The sequence below is a fragment of the Mytilus edulis genome, chromosome 1 (assembly GCF_963676685.1).
Source record: "Mytilus edulis chromosome 1, xbMytEdul2.2, whole genome shotgun sequence".
In the NCBI taxonomy this organism is placed as follows: domain Eukaryota; kingdom Metazoa; phylum Mollusca; class Bivalvia; order Mytilida; family Mytilidae; genus Mytilus; species Mytilus edulis.
The window spans coordinates 59,801,094-59,827,695 of record NC_092344.1 but is presented as its reverse complement, the minus strand read 5'-3'; the positions used below and the strand labels follow the sequence as shown (position 1 = coordinate 59,827,695).

The 26,602-nt window shown below is 31.1% G+C and overlaps 2 protein-coding genes across 2 annotated transcripts; one reads left to right on the top strand and one right to left on the bottom strand.

Annotated features, from left to right (window-relative positions):
- Nucleotides 1–2,747: 2,747 nt before the first annotated feature.
- On the bottom strand, nucleotides 2,748–14,194 carry LOC139514635 (ribitol-5-phosphate transferase FKTN-like). Its single transcript, XM_071304089.1, has 8 exons — nucleotides 13,847–14,194; nucleotides 10,992–11,024; nucleotides 10,282–10,455; nucleotides 7,110–7,369; nucleotides 5,906–6,168; nucleotides 5,055–5,188; nucleotides 3,853–3,977; nucleotides 2,748–3,085 (listed from the first exon to the last, which is right to left on the bottom strand). Exons 1-8 carry the CDS (start codon nucleotides 13,940–13,942, stop codon nucleotides 2,869–2,871), a joined length of 1,302 nt encoding a protein of 433 aa, XP_071160190.1. The 5' UTR covers nucleotides 13,943–14,194; the 3' UTR covers nucleotides 2,748–2,868.
- A 117-nt stretch (nucleotides 14,195–14,311) lies between these two features.
- LOC139514644 (solute carrier family 35 member E1 homolog) lies at nucleotides 14,312–22,887 on the top strand. Its single transcript, XM_071304100.1, has 6 exons — nucleotides 14,312–14,633; nucleotides 16,730–16,800; nucleotides 17,536–17,673; nucleotides 18,242–18,370; nucleotides 19,134–19,379; nucleotides 21,902–22,887. Exons 1-6 carry the CDS (start codon nucleotides 14,312–14,314, stop codon nucleotides 22,178–22,180), a joined length of 1,185 nt encoding a protein of 394 aa, XP_071160201.1. The 3' UTR covers nucleotides 22,181–22,887.
- Nucleotides 22,888–26,602: the final 3,715 nt, after the last annotated feature.

Here is a 26,602-nt window from a genome sequence, read left to right as displayed (position 1 = left end):
AATGGACAGAACGGATGTCGAACGTACATCCAACGGACGAGTACCGCATAAAACGGACACCTAACGGAAGTGTACCAGATAAAACGGATGAACAAGATATACAGAAAAATCAAAGGAGAAAATAATAATACATGTAAATTGCATAAATATTCAAAATGTTTCTGTGTAAATGGTTTTGGCGTCTGGCCTGAATAAGAACTGCTTGATTGTGAAGACGTGCCTATACTCTAAGATTGATTATGAATAATAAGAATTCATGAACCTAAAGAAATCTGACATACCAATAATTGGCATTTCTGACACGAAATTTTCAATTGGCATTTATCCATTTCAGATCTGTTCATCCGTTTTTATCTGTTATACGTCCGGTAGAAGTCCGTTTCTCATCCCTTCAACATCCGTTTTATCCGTTAAATATCCGGTAGAAGTCGGTTGGTGAATTTATCTTCCAGACCTTCAACATATGTATAACGGACAAGTCGGATACAAAACGGAAACGAAATGGACAAGTACCGTACAAAACAGACACCTAATGGACGTTCAACAGACATTTTATCCGTTGGACGTCCGTTCAAAGTTTTGAAGATGCTCAAATTTTTCCACCGGACAGAATGGACGTCGACGGATAAAACGTATGCTTAACGGACATGCAACGGATATGGACGGACATCTAATGGATAAGAACGTACGTCTAACGAACATGAACAGATTGAAAAAAAGTTATCCGTTAGGCGTCCGTTAGAGCTATCCGGTAAGGTGTGACCGAGGCTTTATAGTGCCAGCTCCATATGTCATAAAATAGGTATTTTCAAAAAAGTATGTTGACAATTATGCTTTGCATATTATTTTTCATCAATATTTAAAATATTTATTAGGAATAACCTTTTGTTCAGCTGAACATGCAAATGATACATCTATAAGAATTTATAATTCAACAGACACATGAACACATTTTGGAATGCTTTTTTTGGACATTTTACACATATAAACATGATTTATCTACATCAAATCAAGGTCTAAATTGTCTAATACATGTATATATAAATGCAGTTGAAATGGAATGTTGTACGTATGATAACTTATTATTCTAGCCTTTCAAACAATGACTAAATATTTAAAACTTTGTATAACATAGAATTTTGGTCTTCTTCTTATGCAAATTGTATTCTATATAAAAAAAAAAAAAAAAAAAAAAACAATGCCCAATTCTGCATAATAAAAAATTCTAAGGTTTAATCAATCCTAGAAAACATAACAAATCTACCGACAAACATGACTTTTTCAATACTTTCTGGAGATCTTTCTCTTATTTTACAAATTCTTTGATTTAAGAAAACAGCACTTACAGTCAACCAGGGTATATCTTTAAAGCTTTTCAATTAAAAACAAATAATACAGTAACACAGCTATTACCCAATATACATTATGAATAATTTATGAAAAGTGATATTGACATATATATAAATATAAATTTCAGTGAAAAAGAAAAATTTCAATGAAAAAGGAAACGCATAAAAATGTGATATAAACCCAGCCAGAGCTTCTTCATATGAAAGAAGTAACATTGCAATAATTTCTTACTTTAAAAAATTTGTAATGGTTTCGCAGAAAATCGAGGGTCTCACAAACTTTTGTTGTTAATCGCAGGCTCTACAAAAATGAGGAAAAAAATAATAAAAATATTCTTTTCCATACTATCTTTTGATTGTAAGAAGCTTCTGTCTAAGTATGGTAAATATCATGGATAGTTTTTGAATCTAATAAATGTTTAAATGTTTAAAACTGCAGACTGTATGTAATGTTAACGGGAAGTAAACCATTTATAAGTTAAATACAGAAAAAATGGAATTTCATTTTTTACAAATTTACTTCTGGATACTATCTAATGATCATAAATAAGCTTCTGTTCAAGATTGGTAAAAAAAAAATTTAAAACTTTATAACCACAGAGTGAATGTAATGTTTCCTGGCAGAAAAACTAAGTCCATTTATTAAAAAAATATGGGAAAAAAAGGAGTTTTATTTTTTACAAGTTGACATTTGGAACTATCTAATGATCATAAACAAGCTTCTGTTCAAGTTTGGTACAAATCCAGGATAGTTTATGAAGGTCATTAAAATTTCAAAGACTTTAACCAGAGTGAATGTAATGTTTCCTGGCAGAAAAACTAAGTCCATTTTATAAGTTAAATACGGAAATAAAAATTTCAAAAACTTTAATCACAGAGTGAAAATTTGTGGATGCCGCTGACAACATCGGTGACGGCGGAATGTAGGATCGCTATGTCTCACTTTTTTGACACAAGTCAAAGGCTCAACAAAAACTTATCCGAGATTAAAAATCACCAAATTTTGCCAGAAATCTGACAAGCTATCAATTACACACTGGTAGTAAGCATACTATCTTTTCTATAATTTGTTAACTTGTTAACAAGTTTATGGAGGGTAATACGCTTGTTCTTAGGAATTGATATATACAGTTCTTAACACAATCAAATGATTATATAAGTTTTAAACTCAAGCAAAAATAGATGGCACACACTTCAAATCAATCTCTCAACAGGTAGGTGTTAGAAATGATATAAATATTCCTTAGGTGCTCCTCTTAGAAAAAATTGCTAGTTTTTAAATGGATATTGACTGTCAAAGGAACTCTTTCTGATACCAGTATTCAGTAACCTTCCTTTCTCACAATGGTATCAATGATATGCTATATTAACACTTGATCATACATTTACACAACCGTTTTTCTAATAATTGGTTGGACAGTACATACTTTGTCAAAACCTTTTTTTTATATAAAATTGATCTTTAAATTTATACATCATATATGTGTAGCTTGTCACTTTTGGTCCTTACTATATATTATTACTCATACATTTGTATAACCTTTTCCCATTGGTCCTTTGGCCAGTAGCCATTATGTCTAACATTAGGAGCACTTGATTTCCAATCCCATGTTTTTATTTGTGTCTGCCACTGATTTCCATAGTTTGCTTCAATGTATGGTTGAGTTGGACATGGTATCCTAACTTTTATCTCCAATAATGTTGTCCAACATAATTTAAACCTTGGAAATACATATCTGGAGAAAAAAAATATTTGATAAGTAATGTATGTTTTATAATATGTATTTTATAAATAGAACAGACTTCATCGTATAACAAAAATTAAGAAAAGAGAAGGAAGGATAAGACCACTGTTTTGTGCACTATTGAAGAACTACTAATCTAAATATATCTATAACCATTTTTCCTATATTCACAAGAAATTATCAGTCTGTCAAATAATTGTTTTTATACTTTTGAATTTTGTCTTTTAACAAAAGTATACCATCAAACTCCAAACATTTAAAAAAAAAACTGCAAATGTGCTGAAAAAGGCCACATTTTGAGATTTTGTTTTTAACATTTCTACACTAGATCCTTCATTTTATTCAAGAAGATACTTTGTAGCAAGATGCCTTATTCAAAGTTGCGGATGTGATAGAAATATCTTTCTGAGTAGATCTGTTTTTCATATTTATTTTTACTAGAAACTACACACATATAAAATGAAACATGTATGTCAAATATGATTATAATTCAGACAAGTTTATGAAATCTCATGTATGTAAACCATTGTATGATTCCTTTTGAAAGTCTGAGGAAAGGAAAGCATCAATTTTTCTATCATAAATTAAGAGGGAAGAAACTCAAGTACATTTAGTTTATACATAGTTGATATGTGAATTAAAGTACAGTAGTCATACAAAAAAAATTTAAAAGGCAAAACAACAGAATTTTAATGGTATTCTTAAAAATGATAAAACAAGTTACATGGTTATGGCATTGAATCAATTATGACACTTACCGAAGTTTCTCTCCAGTTTCTGTCACTGTTGCAGCATTCCACATGGAGGAATCATCTTCATAAAAGAAAAATATGTCAAGTTTCACTTCCCCAGATAGGAATGCCATTTGGTAGCTATCTTCTACCTGTAAAATTCATTTAAAAAACCTAAAACATAAACTGAAAAAAAAGAGTTTTTAATACTGCATTTGTCATATAAGAGAAACAGAACTAAAAACAAATTTTACCTCAGACTTCACCAAAAACAAAATTTTTCCTTGGCTTTTTTTTTGTGTCTAACACAGGTCTTAAAGGTTAATCAGAGCTTGATCTTTGGAGTTAATGCCTGTCATTATTTTTAGACAGAGTGGTGGACTAAATATGTCTATTTTAGTAAAGTAATATTTTTGATATAAAAATAAAATAGGTCTTCTAAACCTTCACTATTTATGCAAGTATTTCTGTCAGTTTTATTTCGTTTGGATTTTAACTATTTGAAATTTTGTGTACATTAAATTTTTAGACATGTAAGTCGAAATATATATTCCTCCCTCTGGAATATCTTTCATATAAAAAAATGGTTTTAACTTCAAACCTTTAAATAAAAATGTTTTTAAACTATTAATTTGAAGTTTATTTAATAGCATTGACAAAAAAATCCTATGCTCAGTAGGAATTCTAAAAAATTAAAGTATTGTCAGGGCTATTCCAGATAAAAATGTATGGGTTGGTTGGAAGGCAGTTTTTGTCAGCACCCGCCACCCAGACAATTGTAATTGAGAATTAAAGTGCATTATAGTGTGTAAAGTTGCTCTGATACCCATCACCCATGTATTATTAATATAATGTGCCTTCCAACCCCCCCCCCCTACATTTTTTTTCTGGAATAGCCCTCAAACATAAAGGTCCAGACCAAATATCATATCAATCTTTGATACAGAAGCTGAATAAAATTAAAATAAAGTTTCTAATCAACAGACTTTCAGATAAGGTCATTGCAGTATAACAACCTCTCTATATGTAGAAATATAAAAAGTGATTTTTATAATATTACATATTCTGAAATTTTTGCATGCATTTATTATTTCTATTGTTGAAAAATTGTACTTGACAAAAATTTACCAAAATTTAAAAGGTAAGTTTATATCCTTCGAAAACCTTTCCCCTCAAAATTTTAGCGAATATAAAAACATCCCAAAATTTTTGAAATCAACAATACTTACTTTTCCAAATAAAAATCTGAGAGGAAGCCCTGCCTTTTCAAAAGCTTGAACCATTTCTGGCTTATAGTCTTTGATCCATATGCCCAAGTCTACATCCTGAGAGTAAGGGATTATATCACACTGTCGGAACCAACCTGAAATAGTTTGAAGTAAAATCTCTTTCATAATTTGTAATGTAATTGTTATTTTCCCTATTTTACTGCAGAGTCAATAAAATCAAAATCTGAAAAGCAACTATCTTGTTTACCATACATTTGGTGTAACAAACTTGGTTGTGTCCAAAACTTGAATAAGTCATGATAATTTGTCAGTCCTGGTAAAATTCAACATTGTTCAAGGCATTTCGGACTCTGACGAGTGGAATGATTGATTCGAAATCTATGTGAACTGGAGTATGTTTTAAAGTTCCCAAAAAGAAAACTCAACATAAACTAGTTGGTCGTATTAAAGCTTGAAGTACAAGAAAATTTGAAAGGAAAATACATATTAAGGTGGTACAGTACCAAATGCCATGACTAAAATATGGCTTGTTTAATTTTCATAAAATTTAGATGAAATATTAACTTTGACCCATTGAAAAAATAAAAAATTTCAAAAATCTTGAACAACACATTTTATCAGAAAAAATCATTGGACATATTGCAGCTTGACAAACACTAATTATGTTCATTGAGAAGCTTAATATTTTCTTGACAACAGAACAGATTAAAACTTTCAGCTGAGTTTTACAGAGTTATCTCCCTATAGTGTTATGTACCACCATAAATTTGAATACAAATTCAAATATAAAATTGAGCATCACAATGAATTTCTTTAATTTGATAATTCCAAGACATTATTTTAAATCTTACCCAATGTAGTACCACTACTTATCCAGAATCTTATACCAAGACCGTCTAATACTTTTTGTGCTATTGATATAAGTTGTCTAGCTTTTCTTTGGAAATGTATAGCCTGTTCAGATTTGTCTCTTGGGTTTTTCAGATAGAAAGCTTCAGCTCTTGCATAATTACATTCAATGAATTCAGAATGAGGCACTTGTTGTAGAAATGTTGTGATAGGAGATGGCACATGTAACTGGACATTGTCTATTGTCTTCTTTTGTAAATTAAACCTATAAATATATTAAACATTGATAGGATCACTAACATGCTAACAAGGGAGAAGGTTTGGTACCATTAAAACGTTTAATCCCGCTGCAAATGTTTGCACCGGTCCTAAGTCAGGAATCTGATGTACAGTAGTTGCCGTTGTTTATGTAATTTATATGTGTTTCTCGTTTCTCGTTTTTTATATAGATTAGACCGTTGGTTTTCCCGTTTGAATGGTTTTACACTAGTAATTTTGGGGCCCTTTATAGTATGTTGTTCGGTGTAAGCCAAGGCTCCGTGTTGATGGCCGTACATTGACCTATAATGGTTTACTTTTTTTATATTGTTATTTGGATGGAGAGTTGTCTCATTAGCACTCACACCACATCTTCCTATATCTATTATCAAGAAAACATAGTATAACAATTTTTTAACTGTTAATTTAAACTTACCTCAAAAGTGATTATATAACAAGTCATTATTGTATGATATTTTTATTTACTATTAGCAACAATATAGTGGTAAAGTATTTGGGCTTCAAATCACACAAATGCTTTCTAACACTCATAGTGATTTTGTTAGAAAGGTGATAAACACTTGAACGTATGATTTTGGTTATATATGTTGACTAAGGTATTTCTGATATCTTATCTTCTTAACATCCTTGTTTGTTTTTTAGGTTTGTTTTCATATGGAAAAAATGATTCTGAGAGAAATTCATTTTTTTATATAAATAAGGTCGTTAGTTTTCTCATTTAAATTGTTTTACGTTGTCATTTTGGGGCCTTTTATAGCAGACTATGCGGTATGGGCTTTGCTCATTGTTGAAGGCCGTACGGTGACCTATAGTTGTTAATTTCTGTGTCTTTTTGGTCTCTTGTTGAGAGTTGTCTCATTGGCAATCATACCACATAAAATATGTCAAGTGATATAAACATGCATTTAAATTTATTATCTTTCTTACGGTTCATATGCTCCAGCAGTTGAACCAAAAGCTATATCTGATGTTGCAATCTGTATCTGGCTGTGCCATAGAAAGCCTGGTTTTCTGTTGTAAAATACAACAATATGAATGGTGGGTTCTGGGTATTTCATATGTTGAACAAATATATGTGTGGTTATTTTGACTGGCATTCTATTTTCTTTGGTAAGTGAATCAGGATGTTCATCTGATGAATCCACAGCTGAGAAACCATCCTGTCTTAACTTATGAACCGTTAAGGACTGAAATTACAAAAAATATAATTTTTATTAGTTGTAGAAACTACATACAATATGTAATTTGATATTACCAAAATGTACTATGGATAAAAGATGACAGGCTATATATGTCACGAACAATCTATAACATCAACACAACATCACAAAAAAAAATTCATCTATTGGTCTTCCCATGCTTTATTGAAAATTTATACTTCTGCATTTTGGATGATTTAAAGGTTGCTTGGATTAAGACATAACAAAAGACATCTAAATCAACTGAAATATGCAGAAGTATGACCTATTGATGGATTTATAAATGAAGATGTGCTCATAAAAGGATCCATATTTGTGTGAACAGTTTGACTGTCCCTTTGGTATCTTTCGTCCCTCTTTTATCCATATCACTTATAATTAGAGTGTATAGTTTTAAAAACAGTGACAGAAATTGTTATTTCATTGAATATCATTTCTTAATTGATCTCCATTTTCCTCAATATTAATACAAGAGTGCACATGCTGAAATGTCTACCCTTTGTTACTGACCATTGATTTGATGTTGAAAGTATCAGATAAAGGTTTTACTAAAAGTATCAAATAAACTTATCATTTTTCAAGATCTATGACAATGAGTTCAAGGTCAGCTAAATCATGACAGACAAACATATACATGTACACCAAATATTTTTCATTCACCATATATAGTTTTCTTAGTGCTTACTGTACTTGAAAGAGACCAATGACAAAAACTTAACATTGATCAACTAACCATAAGAATGAGGTCAAGGTCCTTCCAAACTAACATGTACCCATTACAACCATTCCATAGAACACATATATGTATGACCTACTGCTTATACTATATATAGCATTTAAGAAATATACCCTTTTCTCCATAATGATGCCACCCCCTTTCCTCCATAATTATGCCACCCCCTTTAATCCATAATGATGCCACCCCCTTTAATCCATAATGATGCCATCCCCTTTAATCCATAATGATGCCACCCCCTTTAATCCATAATTACGCCACCCCCTTTAATCCATAATGATACTACCCCCTTTAATCCATAATGATGCCACCCCCTTTAATCCATAATGATGCCACCCCCTTTAATCCATAATGACACCTTTTGATGCCTGTGTTGAAATGCTTTGACTACAGAATGTCTACAAAAAAATTGTATTCATATGAAAAGGATATTCATAAGAATATCTGACTTAAATTCATTTGATGAAATATTTGTTTTTCGCAATGCATTAATACTTTAAAGCATATTTTCAGCATTTTATTGAACAAGAGTGCACACACTGAAATGTCTCGCCTTCTTTACTAATCATTGATATTAGGTTGATAGTCCTAAGTATAAAGCTTTATTACAACTGTCACATAAACTTAACATTAATCAAGATAGCTAAACAAAGACCAATGAACCATGAAAATGAGGTCAAGGTCAGATGAACCATGCCAGGCAGACATGTACAGCTAACAAAGCTTCCATACAACAAATATAGTTGACCTATTACTTCTATTTAAAGAAAAATATACCAAAACACAAAAACTTAACACTGTGCAATGAACCGTGCAAGTGAGGTCATGGTCAAATAAAACCTGCATGACTGACATATAGATCATAATATATTCCTATACACCAAATATAGTTTACTTTTGGCATATAATATTAGATAAAAAGACCAAAACTTAAAAACTTAACTTTGACCACTGAACCATGAAAATGAGGTCAAGGTCAAATGACATCTGCCCACTAGACATGTACACCTTACAATCATTCCATACAACAAATATAGTAGACCTATTGCATAAAGTATGAGAAAAACAGACCAAAACACAAAAACTTAACTATAACCACTGAACCATGAAAATGAGGTCAAGGTCAGATGACACCTGCCAGTTGGACATGTACACCTTCCAGTCCTTCCATACACCAAATATACATGTACTAGCCCTATTGCTTATAGTATCTGAGATGTGGACTTGACCACCAAAACTAAACCTTGTTCACTGATCCATGAAATGAGGTCGAGGTCAAGTGAAAACTGTCTGATGGGCATGAGGACCTTGCAAGGTACGCACATACCAAATATAGTTATTCTATTACTTATAATAAGAGAGAATTCAACATTACAAAAATTCTGAACTTTTTTTTCAAGTGGTCACTGAACCATGAAAATGAGGTCAAGGACATTGGACATGTGACTGACGGAAACTTCATAACATGAGGCATCTATATACAAAGTATGAAGCATCCAGGTCTTTCACCTTCTAAAATATAAACCTTTTAAGAAGTTAGCTAAAGCCGCCATCGCCACCGGATCACTATCCCTATGTCGAGCTTTCTGCAACAAAAGTTGCAGGCTCGACAAAAATCCTATGCGAATCAAGTATGTAAAACGAATTTCCATTGAGGAAAGGGTTATGCACATATCTTTAACCTTATCACTTATCAATGAGGTAGATGTCAGGTGAACCCTGTCTAAAGTACATGTAGATGTTGCAAGGAACCCATATATATAAAATATAGTTATCCTATCACTCATAAAAAGTGAAAGATTCAAAATTGTATTTTTTTAAGCAGTTGCTGATCCATGAAAATTAGGTCAAGGATAATGAACATAAAATGGATGGAAACTGGGTAATATAAGGTATCTGCACGCAAGATATGAAGCAGCCAGGTCTTCTTACTTCTGAGATATAAGCTTTATACAAATATTATACATCACTGCTGCCCGATAGTAATACATAAAGTCTTACATACTGCTACTTTCTTTGAAAGTGAGACAAATACCTTTTAAATAAAAAGTAACAATTTTTCTTTAGTTTCAAACCTTTAAGTTTTTACCAATCTATGTCAAAATGTGAAATCAATAAACAGTAAATTGTATATAAATATATACACAATTGCTACATTATTTACCAAAGTTTTGGATAGGTTTCCAATGATACCAAATGTAATAACTTTGTTATTATTACACAAATAAACACAATCTTCTTTTGAGTTGGTTCCAGCTGACACTGCAGATAAGATTGAAGGCTCTAGTAGAAACAAGGGACTGTCAGTCCAGGACTTCTGCAATAACTCAACCACTATCTAAAACGTAAATATTTAAATCATTGTCTTAATCTAATTATCTTTATAGCAGTTTGTGTAAATAATCTATGCAATATTTTGAAAACACTTGGTCCAGCATGACTAAAGTGATTTAAATATCACCTTTCTAATTTATCTCTTTTATCTCAGTTGGCATAGTAATGGCTGATAACACTCCTCTTAAGTTTAAATCCACTTTTCATGTTAAACTAGTAATTTTTTTCAGGTAACCATAATAAAATTGAGAATGGAAATGGGGAATGTGTCAAAGAGACATATATTTTTTTATTCAATAATAATTTTTTTTATTTGATAAGACAAAATACACTGTAGATTTCAAAACTAATAGTTTTTCTCTATATCCTGCTGCTGGTAAATTAATATAATTAATCCTTTCCTAAAGTCTAATATCAGTGGCTGTACATTTTTATTGAGTAGATTTTATTAAACAACATCATGAAACAATTTGTAAAACATGAGCTCATACTGAGATACAACTTTCTATAGAAATTAAATAAACTTATTCTATACTTTACCTTGCCATTATGGCTGTGGGTGTCTGCATCACCCTAAAACAAATAACCAATAATAAATGTGTATCATTGTAAAACAACATGATATTATACATGACGTAGGTAGATAATAAAACAGAAATTAGTATTCAATAAAATGTGTGTTCTTCAATGGTAAATGCTAACCCTATTAAAATGCAAATGTATGTTTGACATGGCCGGTTTCAGTTTTGGCTGCTTTTATAATATACAATGTATGTGTTCCAGACCGTATGAGTATTTGGACCGTACGCGTATGGTCTGGACCGTATGCGTACTTTTTCAAAATACTCATACGGTCAGACCGTACGCGTACACCTACGGTCTGACTAATATTTAAGAAGTTGGTCAAGTTTATTAGATACAAATGCATATAGCAGATCAACATAACTTAACTCTCAAATTAATATTATAAAAAAGTTCAATTGTAACTGAAATAATAACTTTATAATTTAACTATTTAAAAAATTCACGCTAATTGAATCTGTTAATCTTTTGTATTTAGCATGTCGATCAGTAATACATTAATTGAATTATGATCACCGAAATTGAAGATATCAGAAGTAAACAACAACAACAACAACAACAACAACAATACTTTATTTTAAGAGGGTTACACAGTTAGCTATATAACTAATCTTCCCTGAGGCCCTCGTAATGAAAAATCAAACAAAACACAAACATATACTAGTACATTGCATACATACATTAGCATAAAAAGTCAAGTGTGATAATAATGTTCAATACAACTTGATAAAATGTGATGAAAAAATAAACATGATGACATGATCAGTTTTTTATATTATTTATATGATGTGAGAGGACAATTGTTTTAGAATATTTTGCAACTTTACAAAAAAATGCAAATGCAAAGGAACATGCATGAACTGTAAACATATAAATGTAAAAAATATAAGGTTACATGTCGTAGCAAGTGTCACCTAGGGCGAGAGTACCATAACCAAAATAGGATGCAGATATACAATTAAACAAATATTTAATTTCAATTGTTCGTTTGTTCATTTTATCCATCTAATTGTAATGATAACAATTTGTAAAACTAATAATGAAGAATGTGATAAATGTTGGTTTCTCGTACTGGACCATACGCAAATGGTCGGACCCCGTACGAGTATACATTAATATGTTTTGTGTATATTTTGTGAAATTTGATTGCGGTCTTTTACCGGTATTGTTGTAATTTTGTGATATTAATTATTATAGAGGACTTTTTTTTGTAGATGTCAAATCATGTGCATGCATATGGTTTCCATATTCTAAATATGAACTGTTTGAAAAGTAACATTTGATATCTGGATCTTGTTATTAAAATTGAGATGGTCATTGTGCCTAACAGTGCCTAAATATGTATTTAGTTTTCTATTATGCCTTTATCATATAAAGGTACATATCTGAATGTGCTAAGATATGTATTGGATACAAAAATTTTGAGAGATTAAGCACATAAATACAGTTATTTGGTTCATTTGAACACAGTGAATTTATAACCTAATTTCTATGGCATTATATGGGGACAAAGTCCCCAATAACAGTAGAAAAATTAGTCCAAAAAAAATTTAAAAAAAAAATTTTCATTACACTAATGAACTCAAAATCATTCAATTTTTTTTATGTCATGTTTTGAATTCCGGCATCTGCACAGAAATCTACAATGTACTTCCTTTTTCTGGTCTCGCTTGTTTGAAACTTTGAGTAAAATATATATTTATCAGTCTAGTATAAAATAGGAAGGAGCGCAATACCAATTTCATTTTTAATAATTCCTTGATATGAAAAAACGTTACCTGATGATAGGGTTTCTTTTAAGTAACGTCACAACTAAAATTCCTAACAATATAACCAAAATCGGAAACGTTACGATATTTCGGTTTCTTTTTTTTTTAACAAATATTTAAGTTACAAAAAAATAATTCATACAGACTTCGTCCCCATTTACAGGTAATGCCTGCCTCATATTATGGTCTCTTGTAGCGAAATGGAGTTGTCTCATTGCCAATCATACCACATCTTCTTATTTTTACATAACAAGAGAAATCTGAGCTCCAAACAAATATGATGTTCTCAATATCTTTCTTGTACTTTTATCCACAAATTTCCCCCCTTACATTTATAGTTATGACACTATGGTATTCAACGTTTCTAACACACCACACGAAACCGAACCATTTTGATTTTAAAACTGGTTTTGTGATACTTCTGAGCTATTGGAATATGTATATAATCCTAGTTATATAGGGACGGAGTCCCCAATAACAGTAGAAAATTCAATAAAAAAAAAAAATACGGGAAAATTTCCCGAATTTTTCATTGTACTAATGAACTCAAAATCGTTCAATTTTTTTTTTGTCGTGTTTTGAAATCCCGGACCTGCGCAAAAATGTACAATGTACATGTACTTCCTTTTTCTGGTCTCGCTTGTATGAAACTTTGAGTAAAATATATATATTTATCAGTCTAGTATAAAATAGGAAGGAACGCGCAATACCAATTTCATTTTTAATAATTCCTTGATATGAAAAAACGTTACCTGATGATAGCGTTTCTTTGTTTACATTGCATATGACGTCGTAATTTAAATAACGTCACAACTACATCATGTACATGTAAATCCCTAACAACAGAACCAAAATCGGAAACGTTACGGTATTTCCGTTTCTTTTTTTTTAAAACAAATATTTAAGTTACAAAAAAATAATTCATACAGACTTCGTCCCGATTTACAGGTATGCCTGCCTCATATTAAATCTATAATTTGAGAGGGAAAATTATGTCAAATTATCTCCCTTGTCACAATAACCCTGTTTATGACCAATATTCACCTGGTTTGAACTCAAATGAATCAATACAAAGAATTGGATGAATAGAAACAATGCAGCAGCAATGCAAAGGGGTTTAAGATATTTCCATCTCCTCATTGTTATGGCTGTGGTGGGGCATATTCTTTAACCCTTCAGCTGTCAAACTTTATGGTCGCTGACATTTTGAAGTACCGACGCAAATTTCATCGCTAGAAAATATTATTTGAATACAAAATAATTAGATAATTTTTATTTAATATCTACTATTATATGTCAGTGTATTTAGATAAAAAGATCTTATTATATATTTGATAATGTCATTTATATCCTGTTGGAAATAAGCTTAAATTCACTGCTGACTATTTTTATCGTCGGCAACGTCACACGTGTACAAACTACCAGATGTTGACATTTGACAAAACTGTATACATGTTTTCTACAGTATAACGCAAGGAAAATGTAATCTGCTCACTGAAAAAACTGGCCATGGATAGTGAGGCCATATTGTATGGCATCAAGCTTGTCTTGGTGTGCATTGTTTGGTATATTTCCAGTGCGAGCGGAAATATTATTGGAAAGTTGGTGTTGACAGAATTTCCGTATCCTATGACAGTGACTCTCGTCCAGCTTATATCAGCAGCAGTTTATTTAGGCCCGATCCTAGGACTTCTAGGTGTCCCTCACACAGGCAATGTTCCTAAAAGATATTATTTCACCATGATTATTCCACTGGCATTAGGCAAATTCTTGTCATCACTATCTTCTCATGTCAGCATCTGGATAGTTTCCGTTTCATATGCCCATACTGGTAAGTATATATAACAGACATTGGTGATAATGAAAGTAAATGATGGTTACAATTTTATTTTAATGCACAATTAAACTGTATACTGTGTATCCTGCTCAAAACAGGTATCGGGACCGTTCGCCCTAATAACATGTTCGCCATAGGTCCGTTCGCTCTGAGTTCGTTCGCCCAGAGTCCGTTCGCCCTACTATAAAAATATTAATATTCAGGGCATTGGAAATTGATTAAACTTATTCAGATATTTCTATCGTATATATATCAGGTATATTCTTGAAATTTATGGAAACATTGAAATATTTAAAAATTTATGGCTTGTTTTTGATCATTAATTGTTCAATTACAAAATAATACGGATAACTGATTATTGTGAAACTTGTCTTCTGATGGATTAATAATAAAAACAAACGTTTTATTTTGATAAAATATTCAGCTTGAAATTAATAAAACTAATGATGTACGAACTGTTAATTATGAAACGGATTTACAAGTTCAAATTGTAAACAATGTCATCTGTATCCTTGTTTGTGTTGTTCATCAACTACATTTATATGTACATGTAATTAAAATCCATATGGCTTATCTTCATGTACTGTTTGCACATGTACTTTACATATAAAAAAGAAGATGTGGTATGATTGCCAATGAGACAACTATCCACAAAAGACCAAAATGACACAGACATTAACAACTATAGGTCACCGTATGGCCTTCAACAATGAGCAAAGCCCATACCGCATAGTCAGCTATAATAGGCCCTGATAAGACAATGTAAACCAATTCAAACGAGAAAACTAACGGCCTTATGTATGTAAAAAAAATGAACGAAAAACAAATCTGTAACACATAAACAAACGACAACCACTGAATTACAGGCTCCTGACTTGGGACAGGCACATACATAAATAATGTGGCGGGGTTAAACATGTTAGCGGGATCCCAACCCTCCCCCTTACCTTGGACAGTGGTACATTTATAACAGTACAACATAAGAACGAACTATAAAAATCAGTTGAAAAAGGCTTAACTCATCAGATGGACAAAAATACAAGTGAACGTGTATGTCTCATTGTGTGATGTCTTTACATATTCAAGCTACATTGTATAAATAAGTTATTACTATAAAAAAAAATAGTTTAAAAACATTTAATACATGTTTTGCTTAAAAACTTGTAAAGTTTTCTGTAGTTGATTTTGTTGAGGAGCATGCATGACCATAAATGTTGATGTATACGTTTTATGTAGTAGTTTTTTGGTATTTGATAGATAGCTGTCTCAGATGTAAAAGTGTACTATCCCACATCTCATTTTGTCATAAGGATAATTAATACAAAAATACAATCTAGCCATTAAAAACATAGATACATGTAAAAGGAGATGTTGTATGAGTGCCAATGAGACAACTCTCCATCCAAGTCAAAACGACTAGTATGAAACCATTCAAATTTCAAATGAGGAAACCAACAGTCTAATCTTACATGTACATGTCTTATATCCCATATAAAAACAAGAAACATTTATGAACCACATCAACAAACAACAACTACATGTACCATGACTACTGAATGCTTGTATTTATAAACTAATGAATGTAAACATGGTAAAATCGTATTAAATAAAATTTCTCATGGTCTTATTGAATGTTAGCATAGATTACATGTAAATTATAAAGTAGTGAAAGAAAACGCTTGTTTTAGAATCACAATTGATTTAACCATGCAATATAAAGGAAAGTAATCGAGGAAATGGATAAACAATTAGCCACAGATGTTAAGCTGCCGAAAATGAATTTATTTAACAAAAGAAATTCTACATTAGTATATGGCTACAAGAAATATCATACTTATAGCAACCATGTACAGAACACATTAAATAGGGCTTTTCGATATCCTCCAAAATGTCAGAAATAATTTTCTGTTAATTTCACATTTTGGACATTCCATTGCTTGTACATGAACACTAACATAAATTATTTGAACATACATGTACATGTCAATGCATATAGCACAAAATGAAAAAATAAGATTTGTATATTCCCATATACATGTATATATTAATACCTTAAGCTTTTAAATTAATAACTTGTTTATAATTTTCAGTGAAAGCCACCTTGCCATTATTTACTGTTGTTCTTTCAAGAGTTCTGCTTGGGGAAACACAAACATTGCCAGTAAGTCAAAGTGTAATATATGACTACTATTTTTTCCCCGCACCACAATACATACTTGTACAGTACTGTGTAGGAATTAAGGACCAAAAAGGGGCCAAAACAAGCATTTTTGTAGTTTCTGAACAATAATTTGTGTGAAAGTTTATGGATCATTCTGACATTGTACCACAAGGTTCCATATCACTAAAGGAAGGCTTCGGGGTAATTGCCCAATTCATGCATGAATGAGGGGCCAAAAACAAGCATTTTTCTAGTTTCAAGACAATAACTTGTGTTTAAGAGTATTGATCTCTCTGAAATTGTACTACAAGGTTCCATACTACAAAGGAAAGGCAATTAGTGTGGGGATAATTGCTCCAAGGGGGGATTCAAAAGTTTGGGGGGTTGATTAATGCATTCAAATTTTTTTAAGGGGTTCAAAATTTTTTTTTAAATCAAGAAGAATCTTTAATTGCACATTATTGTGCAATAGATTTGTATGATCTTGACATTTACTTTGTGTCAGAAACTTATACTATGTCAAAAATTTAATCACAATCCAAATTCAGACAGTATCAAGCTTGAATTTTGTTCAAATTTGCCCTAACTGCTCAGGGTTTAACATCTGCGGTCTGTATCAGGCTGCGTTTAGCAAAGCAATTTATTCTATCCTACATTTAAGAGATATCATCATTTTGCTCATCATTGTATTATTAACAGAAGTATCAAGTATATTATTTTATTCTTTTTTCCAAGGTATATTTATCATTACTGCCTATCATAGGAGGTGTTATCATTGCTACATTAACAGAAGTATCATTTGAGTTTATGGGATTACTCAGTGCTCTTGGTGCTACACTAGGATTCTCATTAATGACTATTTTCTCTAAAAAGGTAAGTCCATCATGTATTATTAATACATGTATATTCAATGCATTTAATCATGTTAATATGACAAGGTAAAGTTTTGCCCCTCCAATCACCCTGTTTCAGTTTAAAACAATCCAATATCCATCTCCTCTGCAGACAAAAATGTGCTTTTTCTGGTGGCCTCAACAATTGTTTTTAAGTTCATGGTTTGGTCTTTTAAACATGTTAAATGGGAACAAAGGCTTAGGAAAAAATATATCGTTCAAAGTATTTTTCAGCATCGACACATCTTATTTCCATGGATATTATATGTATTTGATACATGTACAAAGTCATAGACCTTTGTCATAGACCTTTGTACATTGACTTTTGCATAGTTTATTATCATTTACATGTGTGAAAATTTGTGTTTGGTCAATAAACATGTAACATTATAAATTGTAAATTTCATCTTGGTATTTAGATAAAAGAAGATGTGGTATGAGTGCCAATGAGACAATTCTCCATCAATTGTTTGATTTAAACTGCCTGAATTACCCGGTACTTGAATGAATCCATCAAATGCCGTTGACATAATGTTCTTATTTTTCAGTGTCTACATGAAACTGGCCTTCATCATTTACGACTACTAGTGTTACTGTGTAGAATATCTGCTTTATGTTTCTTTCCTGTTTGGTTGATATTTGATTTTAGAAAAATTATCTCCAGTGATGATACAGTAGTAAGTAAACATGTACAGGATACGATACATGTATGGATTCTTAAAAATTAAAAAGAAAAGCAAATTTATATAAGCATGTTATTGTTGATATTGGGACTGCTACATAAGGGTTCCCTACATTGTATGTACAATTATTACAGCCAGGCTGAAGCGTGATAGCAACATTTTTTCAAACATTTCCCTGCATGATTGCTCATTTCAACATTAAGATATTTTCACACATGAGATGAAGTTTTTGATATAATTTTAATTCAAATAAAAGTAAAAGTTTACATATGATAATGTTATCAGAAGAATTAAATATCTAAGTATATTTTACCGGTAGTTAGGCCATAAAAAAGAATATGTTTGTTTGCCCTAACACTACCTACCCAGAAATAGCTGCCTACTCAAAATCTTGTATTGCCTTGATAAGAAAAGTTTCTTTTTACTTGGATCTGCATGACAAAAAAAAAACATCCAACACTTCCATTTCTCTATTTTAAAATAAAAAAAAAGACATTGCCTCCCTACATACCCACTGTCTCTACTTTTGAGTAGGGTTTGGGCAAACTAAAATATTTTTAAGTGTGGCCTTTAAGACCAAGAATCAGCAATACATTGACAAAATGAATGTGAAAATAGAAAATCTTGGTCAAAGAAATGTTTTTGCAATTGATTTTAAACACTTCAAATTTGATTTTCAATTTTGGTAACCACTTGAACCAGTATATTGAATAATATGCAACTATGATGGTGTCTAAATTATATATTTTCATTACAGGTAGAGGGAAAGTCTCTGGCCACCCCAGTATTATTATTGTTTTTTGATGGCTTGTTCAGCATGTTACAGAATGTATTTGCCTTCACTGTTCTGGCTATGGTATCTACATTGAGTTATGCTGTAGCTAATGCCACAAAGAGAGTGGTTATTATTGGTGCTTCTCTGTTCGTTTTACAGAACCCTATAACTATGTCAAATTTTATTGGAATGATGATTGCAATATTTGGGGTGTTAGTTTATAACAAGGTTAGTATATGGAAAAAATATGTATTTGTTTAGTTTGTATGTCCTGCCTTTGATCATATGAAGACATAAGGTTTTCCAGTCTGTCCGTCAGTTTTTGGTCTGTTGCTCACCACCTAGGTTAAATTTAAGGTACAATTGTAAGAGCCAGAGGAAATATGTCTAATAGGCAAACATTCTTGATGTTATTATTGGAAGGAGAATAAGATATTTTTATTTTTGAAATCTGTCGATGCAAGATCAGCATCATCTTTGAGTTTAAATGACTTAATTATTTTGTTGTTTCTTGTTGACAAATAGATTTCAAAACTTAATATTGAACAGAAGAATTCCAACTTTATTAAATATGAACAATATATGGCTTGACCATGTTTGAATCTAAAGTAGTCATAGCATGACCAAGAAAGTTTTCGTTCCAAGAAAATAAATATTTTTGGTTAAGGGGAGACAACTATCAGTTAACAGTTCAGCAAGTTGTGTGGTGATATCTTTGCTTTAAAAAAAATTCACATTTAAAAATGTGGTGCACACTGAATAACCCACGTAGGGGTTATTTAAAGTGTGCACCACATTTTTTTATGTTATTTCGAATAGACAGATAAATTATTACAGTTATTTCTTATAATGTAATTTTAATTTCCATTTTGAACCATTAAAAAACGTTGATGATATCACGGTCACATGACTAAATTATGTCTATGAGCCGATAAACAAAACAATTACAACCAATCAGAAGATGCGTTACATCTCAAATTAGATTATTGGATGATATAATTATTTTTTTTTACATTTAAATATGTATATCCATTTTTATTTGTCTTGATCAAAGTCTTTCATTCTTTCTATTTTTGGTTCTGAAGCTTATTCTTCAAATGCTGAAGGGTTGATTTTCAATACTTTTTGCCTTCGATTTTCTTAAGAACTGTTAAATAATTCCTATGTAATAAATCCCTTAAGCAGCTACTTAAACTTTATAGTCTGTTTTATGCTTCCAACTTTTTTTTCTTTTCCAAGAAAAACCTCCAAATTTTTCCAAACTATTGAACAAAATAAGTATTTGGAATTTTTAATAATTATGATGGTCTGTATTATATTTTTCTATTTTAATTTTCTAGGCAAAATTTGATCATAATCGAGAGAGAAAGAGACAACATATTTTGCCACAAATTCGAAGTGAAAGCAGCATTAAAACACTTTTAAATAGTAGCTTTTCATATTCAAAGAATGGGCCTAATTTACATAATAATGAACACAATGTATGAAGAAAACGAAAGAGGGAATTTTGGAGTTTTAAATTTATATATAATTCACAAGTCAGAATTTGAGGTGTAGAGATGTTCCGCATTTTCAAATTTTTATATGTATCCAGAGGGAATTATTTACAAATACTGGGACCTTGCATTTTTGTTTTTGAACTTGGAAATAAATAGAAAGTGAAATTTGTTATGAGAAATAAACAAGTGTGTGTAAAGTATCATAGGAAAAAATGATAAGTGTTTTGGTATGTATTTGCATGTGGCAAATTATTTTATTATATATGTACTTTTTATTCACTTTATACTCTCTTTCAGGCACAATTCATCTTTTTATTATTGTCTTTTTATATCTATTTACAATTTCAGGTTGGCACCTAACATTAAATTTTATCTTTTTCTAGAAAGAAAAAAAAATTACTAAAATTTTTCTAATGATTGTCCTGAACTTGACAAGTAACTTGACAAGTAACTGTTCTTGTTTGCATGCTGACTTCATAAACTTCTCAGTTTATATTTATCTTTTCGTTCAGTTGATGTTATTTTATTGTTTTAAAACCAAATGTATATGTAATAAATGCGTGAGTGTACTTATAAATAATGTATATCTTTTTTTCAAGGTCTAATTATAAACACATTAAAAAATATTTGTAATTAACTCTGGTCATAAATAAGATATTACTTCTAAAGAAAATGTTCCTAACTTTTTGAGAGCAATGCTTATGTAAATTTGGTAGCTAATTGATATAATGGAATGTTTTGTAATTACATGTACCTGTGGCTATACAAATTCCAATCACAGTAGTATTTGAATATGTAAATAAGATGTGGTAGGATTGCCAATAAGACAACTTCGCCAATGAATTTATTGTGTTTCATTAAAATTTGAACAAACATTTCAGGCTTAATGCTGATAAATGTACAAGCAATAGTATAAGGCACCGTAACATGTAATTTTATACTGAGAGCTGTGAGACTTGCCAAAAAATTATATTAAGTGCCAATTTTATTTGATCAAGAACACATGAAAGCTATAATGATGAACACTATAACAATGTTGAACATTTTAATTTCTACTTATTACTTGAGTAAACTGTTTGGCATGTACTATATTTTCATGCTATCATATTTTTCCCCATTGATACACATAATTGATATGGCTTCTACTAAAGAAATCCCCATTTGGAGCTAATGTGTTTAGAGACCTCTTATGTCAGTATACCTTTACTATATTACCTTAACTGTTTGATATGCTTATATTCTCACTTTCAGGCTAAATATGACCAAAACCAAGCAAAAAAGAGAGAGACAATTCTTCCTTATATTCGTAGTGACTCGAATCTCAATGCACATTATAAAGGTAGTCTTCCTCATTCCAAAAGTATGTCTAATCTACGGGAAAATGGATATGTCCATCCGGATGATCATATATTGTTACAGAATAATATTCAAATGGACCATGTGACGTTGCTTCCACCAATGAAAGATGATAAAGAAAGAGGTAGTTTTGGACTTTCAGATTTGCATTCCAGAGGAGTTCATCATGTGTGATATAAATATTTTTATGTAATTTACGCAATGCTGATAGATTTTTCTCATAAGAAACCATTTGATTTTTATTGTTTCCATCAATTATGTACTCATTTGAGGTAGATTTATTTCTAAACTGCGATAAAGAAAAAAATTATAATAGCATTATTTTGAAGCCATTGTGTTAAAAGTCAAACCTGTCCAGTGTCCAAACAGAACTCCTTGTGTACTTTAGTACAGTTTTTATTTAAATCAGAATTTTTGAAAGAATTAACTAAACAGTTATTACCTTGGGTAAACCAGATACATTAATATATTATTTTGCTCAAGTTTATAACTGTGATCATTTATTTATTAAGTATTTTTGAGCAGCATATTTTTTGGACCAACATTTAATTTTTAAATTCTACAATTACTACATAATCATGTGCTTGAAGATTGTTGCAGAAAGGATCGTACTTGTATAGAATACTTTACAATTGGTTAATTATTTTAGATGATAAAAATTTGTGGAAAAAACATTTAGTTTCTGTCACTGTGATAAAACAAAGAAATTGGTGATAAAATAGTTACCCATTAGTGGCCTTCAGCTGTTTTCTGCTCTTGGGTAAGGTTGTTGTCTCTTTGACATCTTCCCCATTTCCATTCTCAATTTCATTTGGTTTATCAGCTATGATGATTCTATTTCTGGTAATTGTTTATGATGATGCAATATGATTATCTAACTAACATATCAATTTTTATAGCATTGAATATCATTTGTTTGAACAAAAGGGTGCAGGAATTCATTTGATTAAAGATATCTGCATACTTATTTAATAACTTATCATAGAATTATTAATGTTATATTATCTTCATTGACTTTAGCTTTCTATCAATTATGTTCTGATCGAAATTGAAATATATGATAATTTTCAAGCTTTCTGGAATCTCACCTTCAGTATTAAGAATTTATTGTCATATGGAATTCACCATACTTGTAATTGGAATGCATTGTTGTTTGCTTTTTATCATGACATTAACTTTGCAAGCAATCATACTTTTCAATGATTTATGAAATTTTTGAAAATATTGCAGATAAAGAAGGATCCATGGCATTGTCAATGTACAGTACTTTAAAACAATTAAAGAAAAAAAATTACTCACCATGTTCAAATGCTTTCTTTTTCATGCATCAACAGCTCATCATGTTAAAGTAGAATGTTCTCATCAAATATTATTTTATTCGGAGTGGCTATTTGTCCGGCTAGCGGGGACGTGGGATAATGGATAATAAAAAGTGGGGATATGAAATATAAGGGACAAATAAAAGTGGGATCTCGGGGGGGGGGGGAGAAATGAGGGATTTGGGAAAAGGAGCACCCCGTGTTACCCCGACCCCCTCACGTAAATAAGATAAAATCCCACCTGGAATTTCTTAATAAGGTTTTTACAGTGTTGTTTACTTTTTTTTTGGGGGGGGGGGGGGGGCGGGGGGGGTGTGACCTTATAGAAAAATCTCACACCTCTCACACAAAATATGGATAACTTTATGTTAAGGGGGTCCATAACTCTGTTTGACAGCTTCAGACATTATAATTTTGTTCCTTTTTCAACTAGACCAAATCCTTACGTTAACTTAAAATGTATGAGTCAATCACGACCCAAGTTTGTTTTACAAGTAATTGCTTCCCTCTTCCTACAATGTGAAGCCATAGATAAAGAAATAAATATGGAATATATATGATTTTTTTTTCTAATTATACGTTGTCCACATTGGACTATATATATATAAAGAAAACAACAATTTCAATTACCAGTAACAAGATTGGGGCCTGACAATTTAAGATTGCAAAACATTGCTTTTTAGATGTCCATGTGTATGATTTGTGACCCCCTGGTGCTGCTGAAGATAATATTTCACGCACACAGACATGCGCATTGTATTGGCCGGACAAATAGTCCTGGTACTATTCGTCCGGCTAGCCGGACAAATAGCAACTGCCTATTTTATTTTACATTATCCTAAATAAGATATAAAGAGAACAGTATTAAAATCAAATCTGACATAATATTTGTCTTTTTTTTTTAGAACAATTACCAATTTGCAAAATATTTTTTTATAGGTTTCATGATACTGAAATTTTTAGACTACTTGCTTAAAGAGATGAGTGTTTTTCCACAATAGTGATTAATTGCTTATAAAATGGTGTGAAAATGACAGTACAGGAAATCTTCCTACCAATCATTTTTGAAAGAAGAGAATCTCCAAATTTAAAACATAAAAAAAACACTTCAACATGGTAAACAGAATTTTTCAGAGCATATGTATCAATTTATTTTTGGACGTTGATCCTGAGTATATTGTGATATTGTCCACTGCATGCAAAATGATCCAATAATCATGTACCTAGTCAAGTGCATCTGAAAATTTAGCAGTATATATCTTTTCTGAAGATGTATTAATACTCCCTACGCAAGGGTATACCAAGGAATCTAGTCTGAATATTATTTATTTATCATATTTATACAGGGTTTTTAACTGTCATTAAACATTATTTTCTATTATGAGTTTGTGTACTGTAATCAGTCTTTGATTCTGCCATTTGTGTAGTAAAAATGTATCAACTATACATACATGTATACTTTGTACCAAGTCACATTTTTTTGTGTATAGTCTTTATACGACCGCAAAAATTAAAAAAATTTTGGTCGTATATTGGTATCATGTCTGCGTCTGCGTCGTCGTCGTCCGAATACTTTTAGTTTTCTCACTCTCTTTTTTGGCCCAAATAAGCATTTTCTTGGTTTTCGCACTCTAACTTTAGTAAAAGTGAATAGAAATCTATGAAATTTTAACACAAGGTTTATGACCACAAAAGGAAGGTTGGGATTGATTTTGGGAGTTATGATCCAAACATTTTAGGAATTGGGGGCCAAAAAGGGCCCAAATAAGCATTTTCTTGGTTTTCACACTATAACTTTAGTTAAGGTAAATAGAAATCTATGAAATTTTGACACAAGGTTTATGACTACAAAAGGAAGGTTGAGATTGATTGTGGGAGTTTTGGTTCCAACAGTTTAGGAATAAGGGGCCAAAAAAGGGCCAAAATAAGCATTATTCTTGGTTTTCGCACAATAACTTTAGTTTAAGTAAATAGAAATCAATGAAATTTAAACACAAGGTTTATGACCACAAAAGGAAGGTTGGTATTGATTTTAGGAGTTGAGGTCCGAACAGTTTAGGAATTAGGGGCCAAAAAGGGGCCCAAATAAGCATTTTTTTGGTTTTTGCACCATAACTTTGGTATAAGTATATAGAAATCTATGAAATTTAAACACAAGGTTTATGACCATAAATTGAAGGTTGGGATTGATTTTGGGAGTTTTGGTCCCAACAGTTTAGGAATAAGGCCTGAAGGATCCAAAATTAAACTTTGTTTGATTTCATCAAAAATTGAATAATTGGGGTTCTTTGATATGCTGAATCTAACTGTATATGTAGATTCTTAATTTTTGGTCCTGTTTTCAAATTGGTCTACATTAAGGTCCAAAGGGTCCAAAATTAAACTTAGTTTGATTAAAACAAAAATTGAATCATTGGGGTTCTTTGATATGCTGAATCTAAAAATGTACTTAGATTTTTGATTATTGGCCCAGTTTTCAAGTTGGTCCAAATCAGGGTCTAAAATTAAACTTTGTTTGATTTCATCAAAAATTGAATAATTGGGGTTCTTTGTTATGCCAAATCTAACTGTGTTTGTAGATTCTTAATTTTTGGTCCCGTTTTCAAATTGGTCTACATTAAAGTCCAAAGGGTCCAAAATTAAACTTAGTTTGATTTTAACAAAAATTGAATTCCTGGGCTTCTTTGATATGCTGAATCTAAACATGTACTTAGATTTTTGATTATGGGCCCAGTTTTCAAGTTGGTCCAAATCAGAATCCAAAATTATTATATTAAGTATTGTGCAATAGCAAGAAATTTTCAATTGCACAGTACTCAGCAATAGCAAGAAATCTTCAATTGCACATTATTGTGCAATAGCAAGAAATTTTCAATTGCACAGTATTGCGCAATAGCAAGAAATCTTCAATTGCACAGTATTGTGCAATAGCAAGTATTTTCAATTGCACAGTATTGCGCAATAGCAAGAAATATCTAATTGCATAATATTGTGCAATAGCAAGAAATTTCAATTGGAGTTATCTTTCTTTGTCCAGAATAGTAGTTGAATCAACTTAAATCATTGTTTTATACAATATACAATGTATATTCACTTTTACTACCAACTGATAAATTAAAACAATCTTTACCATTCAGTGATAACAAGCACTTTTTTTACATTTCAATATTTTATGATGTATTTAAATGAGTAGTTATTGTTGCAAACTCCATTAGAAATTTGAATTGAGATTGGTTTTGGAAGAAAGGAAAGGGGGGTGTGAAAAAAAATTGGGGGG

Bases quoted from the DNA above. Each gene is read 5' to 3' on its own strand.
- LOC139514635 (XM_071304089.1), bottom strand. From the start codon at position 13,942: ATGAGGAGATGGAAATATCTTAAACCCCTTTGCATTGCTGCTGCATTG. The intron at 10,456-10,991 runs GTAAAGTATAGA...TTTACGTTTTAG, and splicing joins CCCACAGCCATAATGGCAAG to ATAGTGGTTGAGTTATTGCA. The intron at 7,370-10,281 runs GTAAATAATGTA...TTGTAATTTCAG, and splicing joins GAAACCTATCCAAAACTTTG to TCCTTAACGGTTCATAAGTT.
- LOC139514644 (XM_071304100.1), top strand. From the start codon at position 14,312: ATGGATAGTGAGGCCATATTGTATGGCATCAAGCTTGTCTTGGTGTGC. The intron at 16,801-17,535 runs GTAAGTCAAAGT...CTTTTTTCCAAG, and splicing joins GGGAAACACAAACATTGCCA to GTATATTTATCATTACTGCC. The intron at 19,380-21,901 runs GTTAGTATATGG...TCTCACTTTCAG, and splicing joins GGGTGTTAGTTTATAACAAG to GCTAAATATGACCAAAACCA.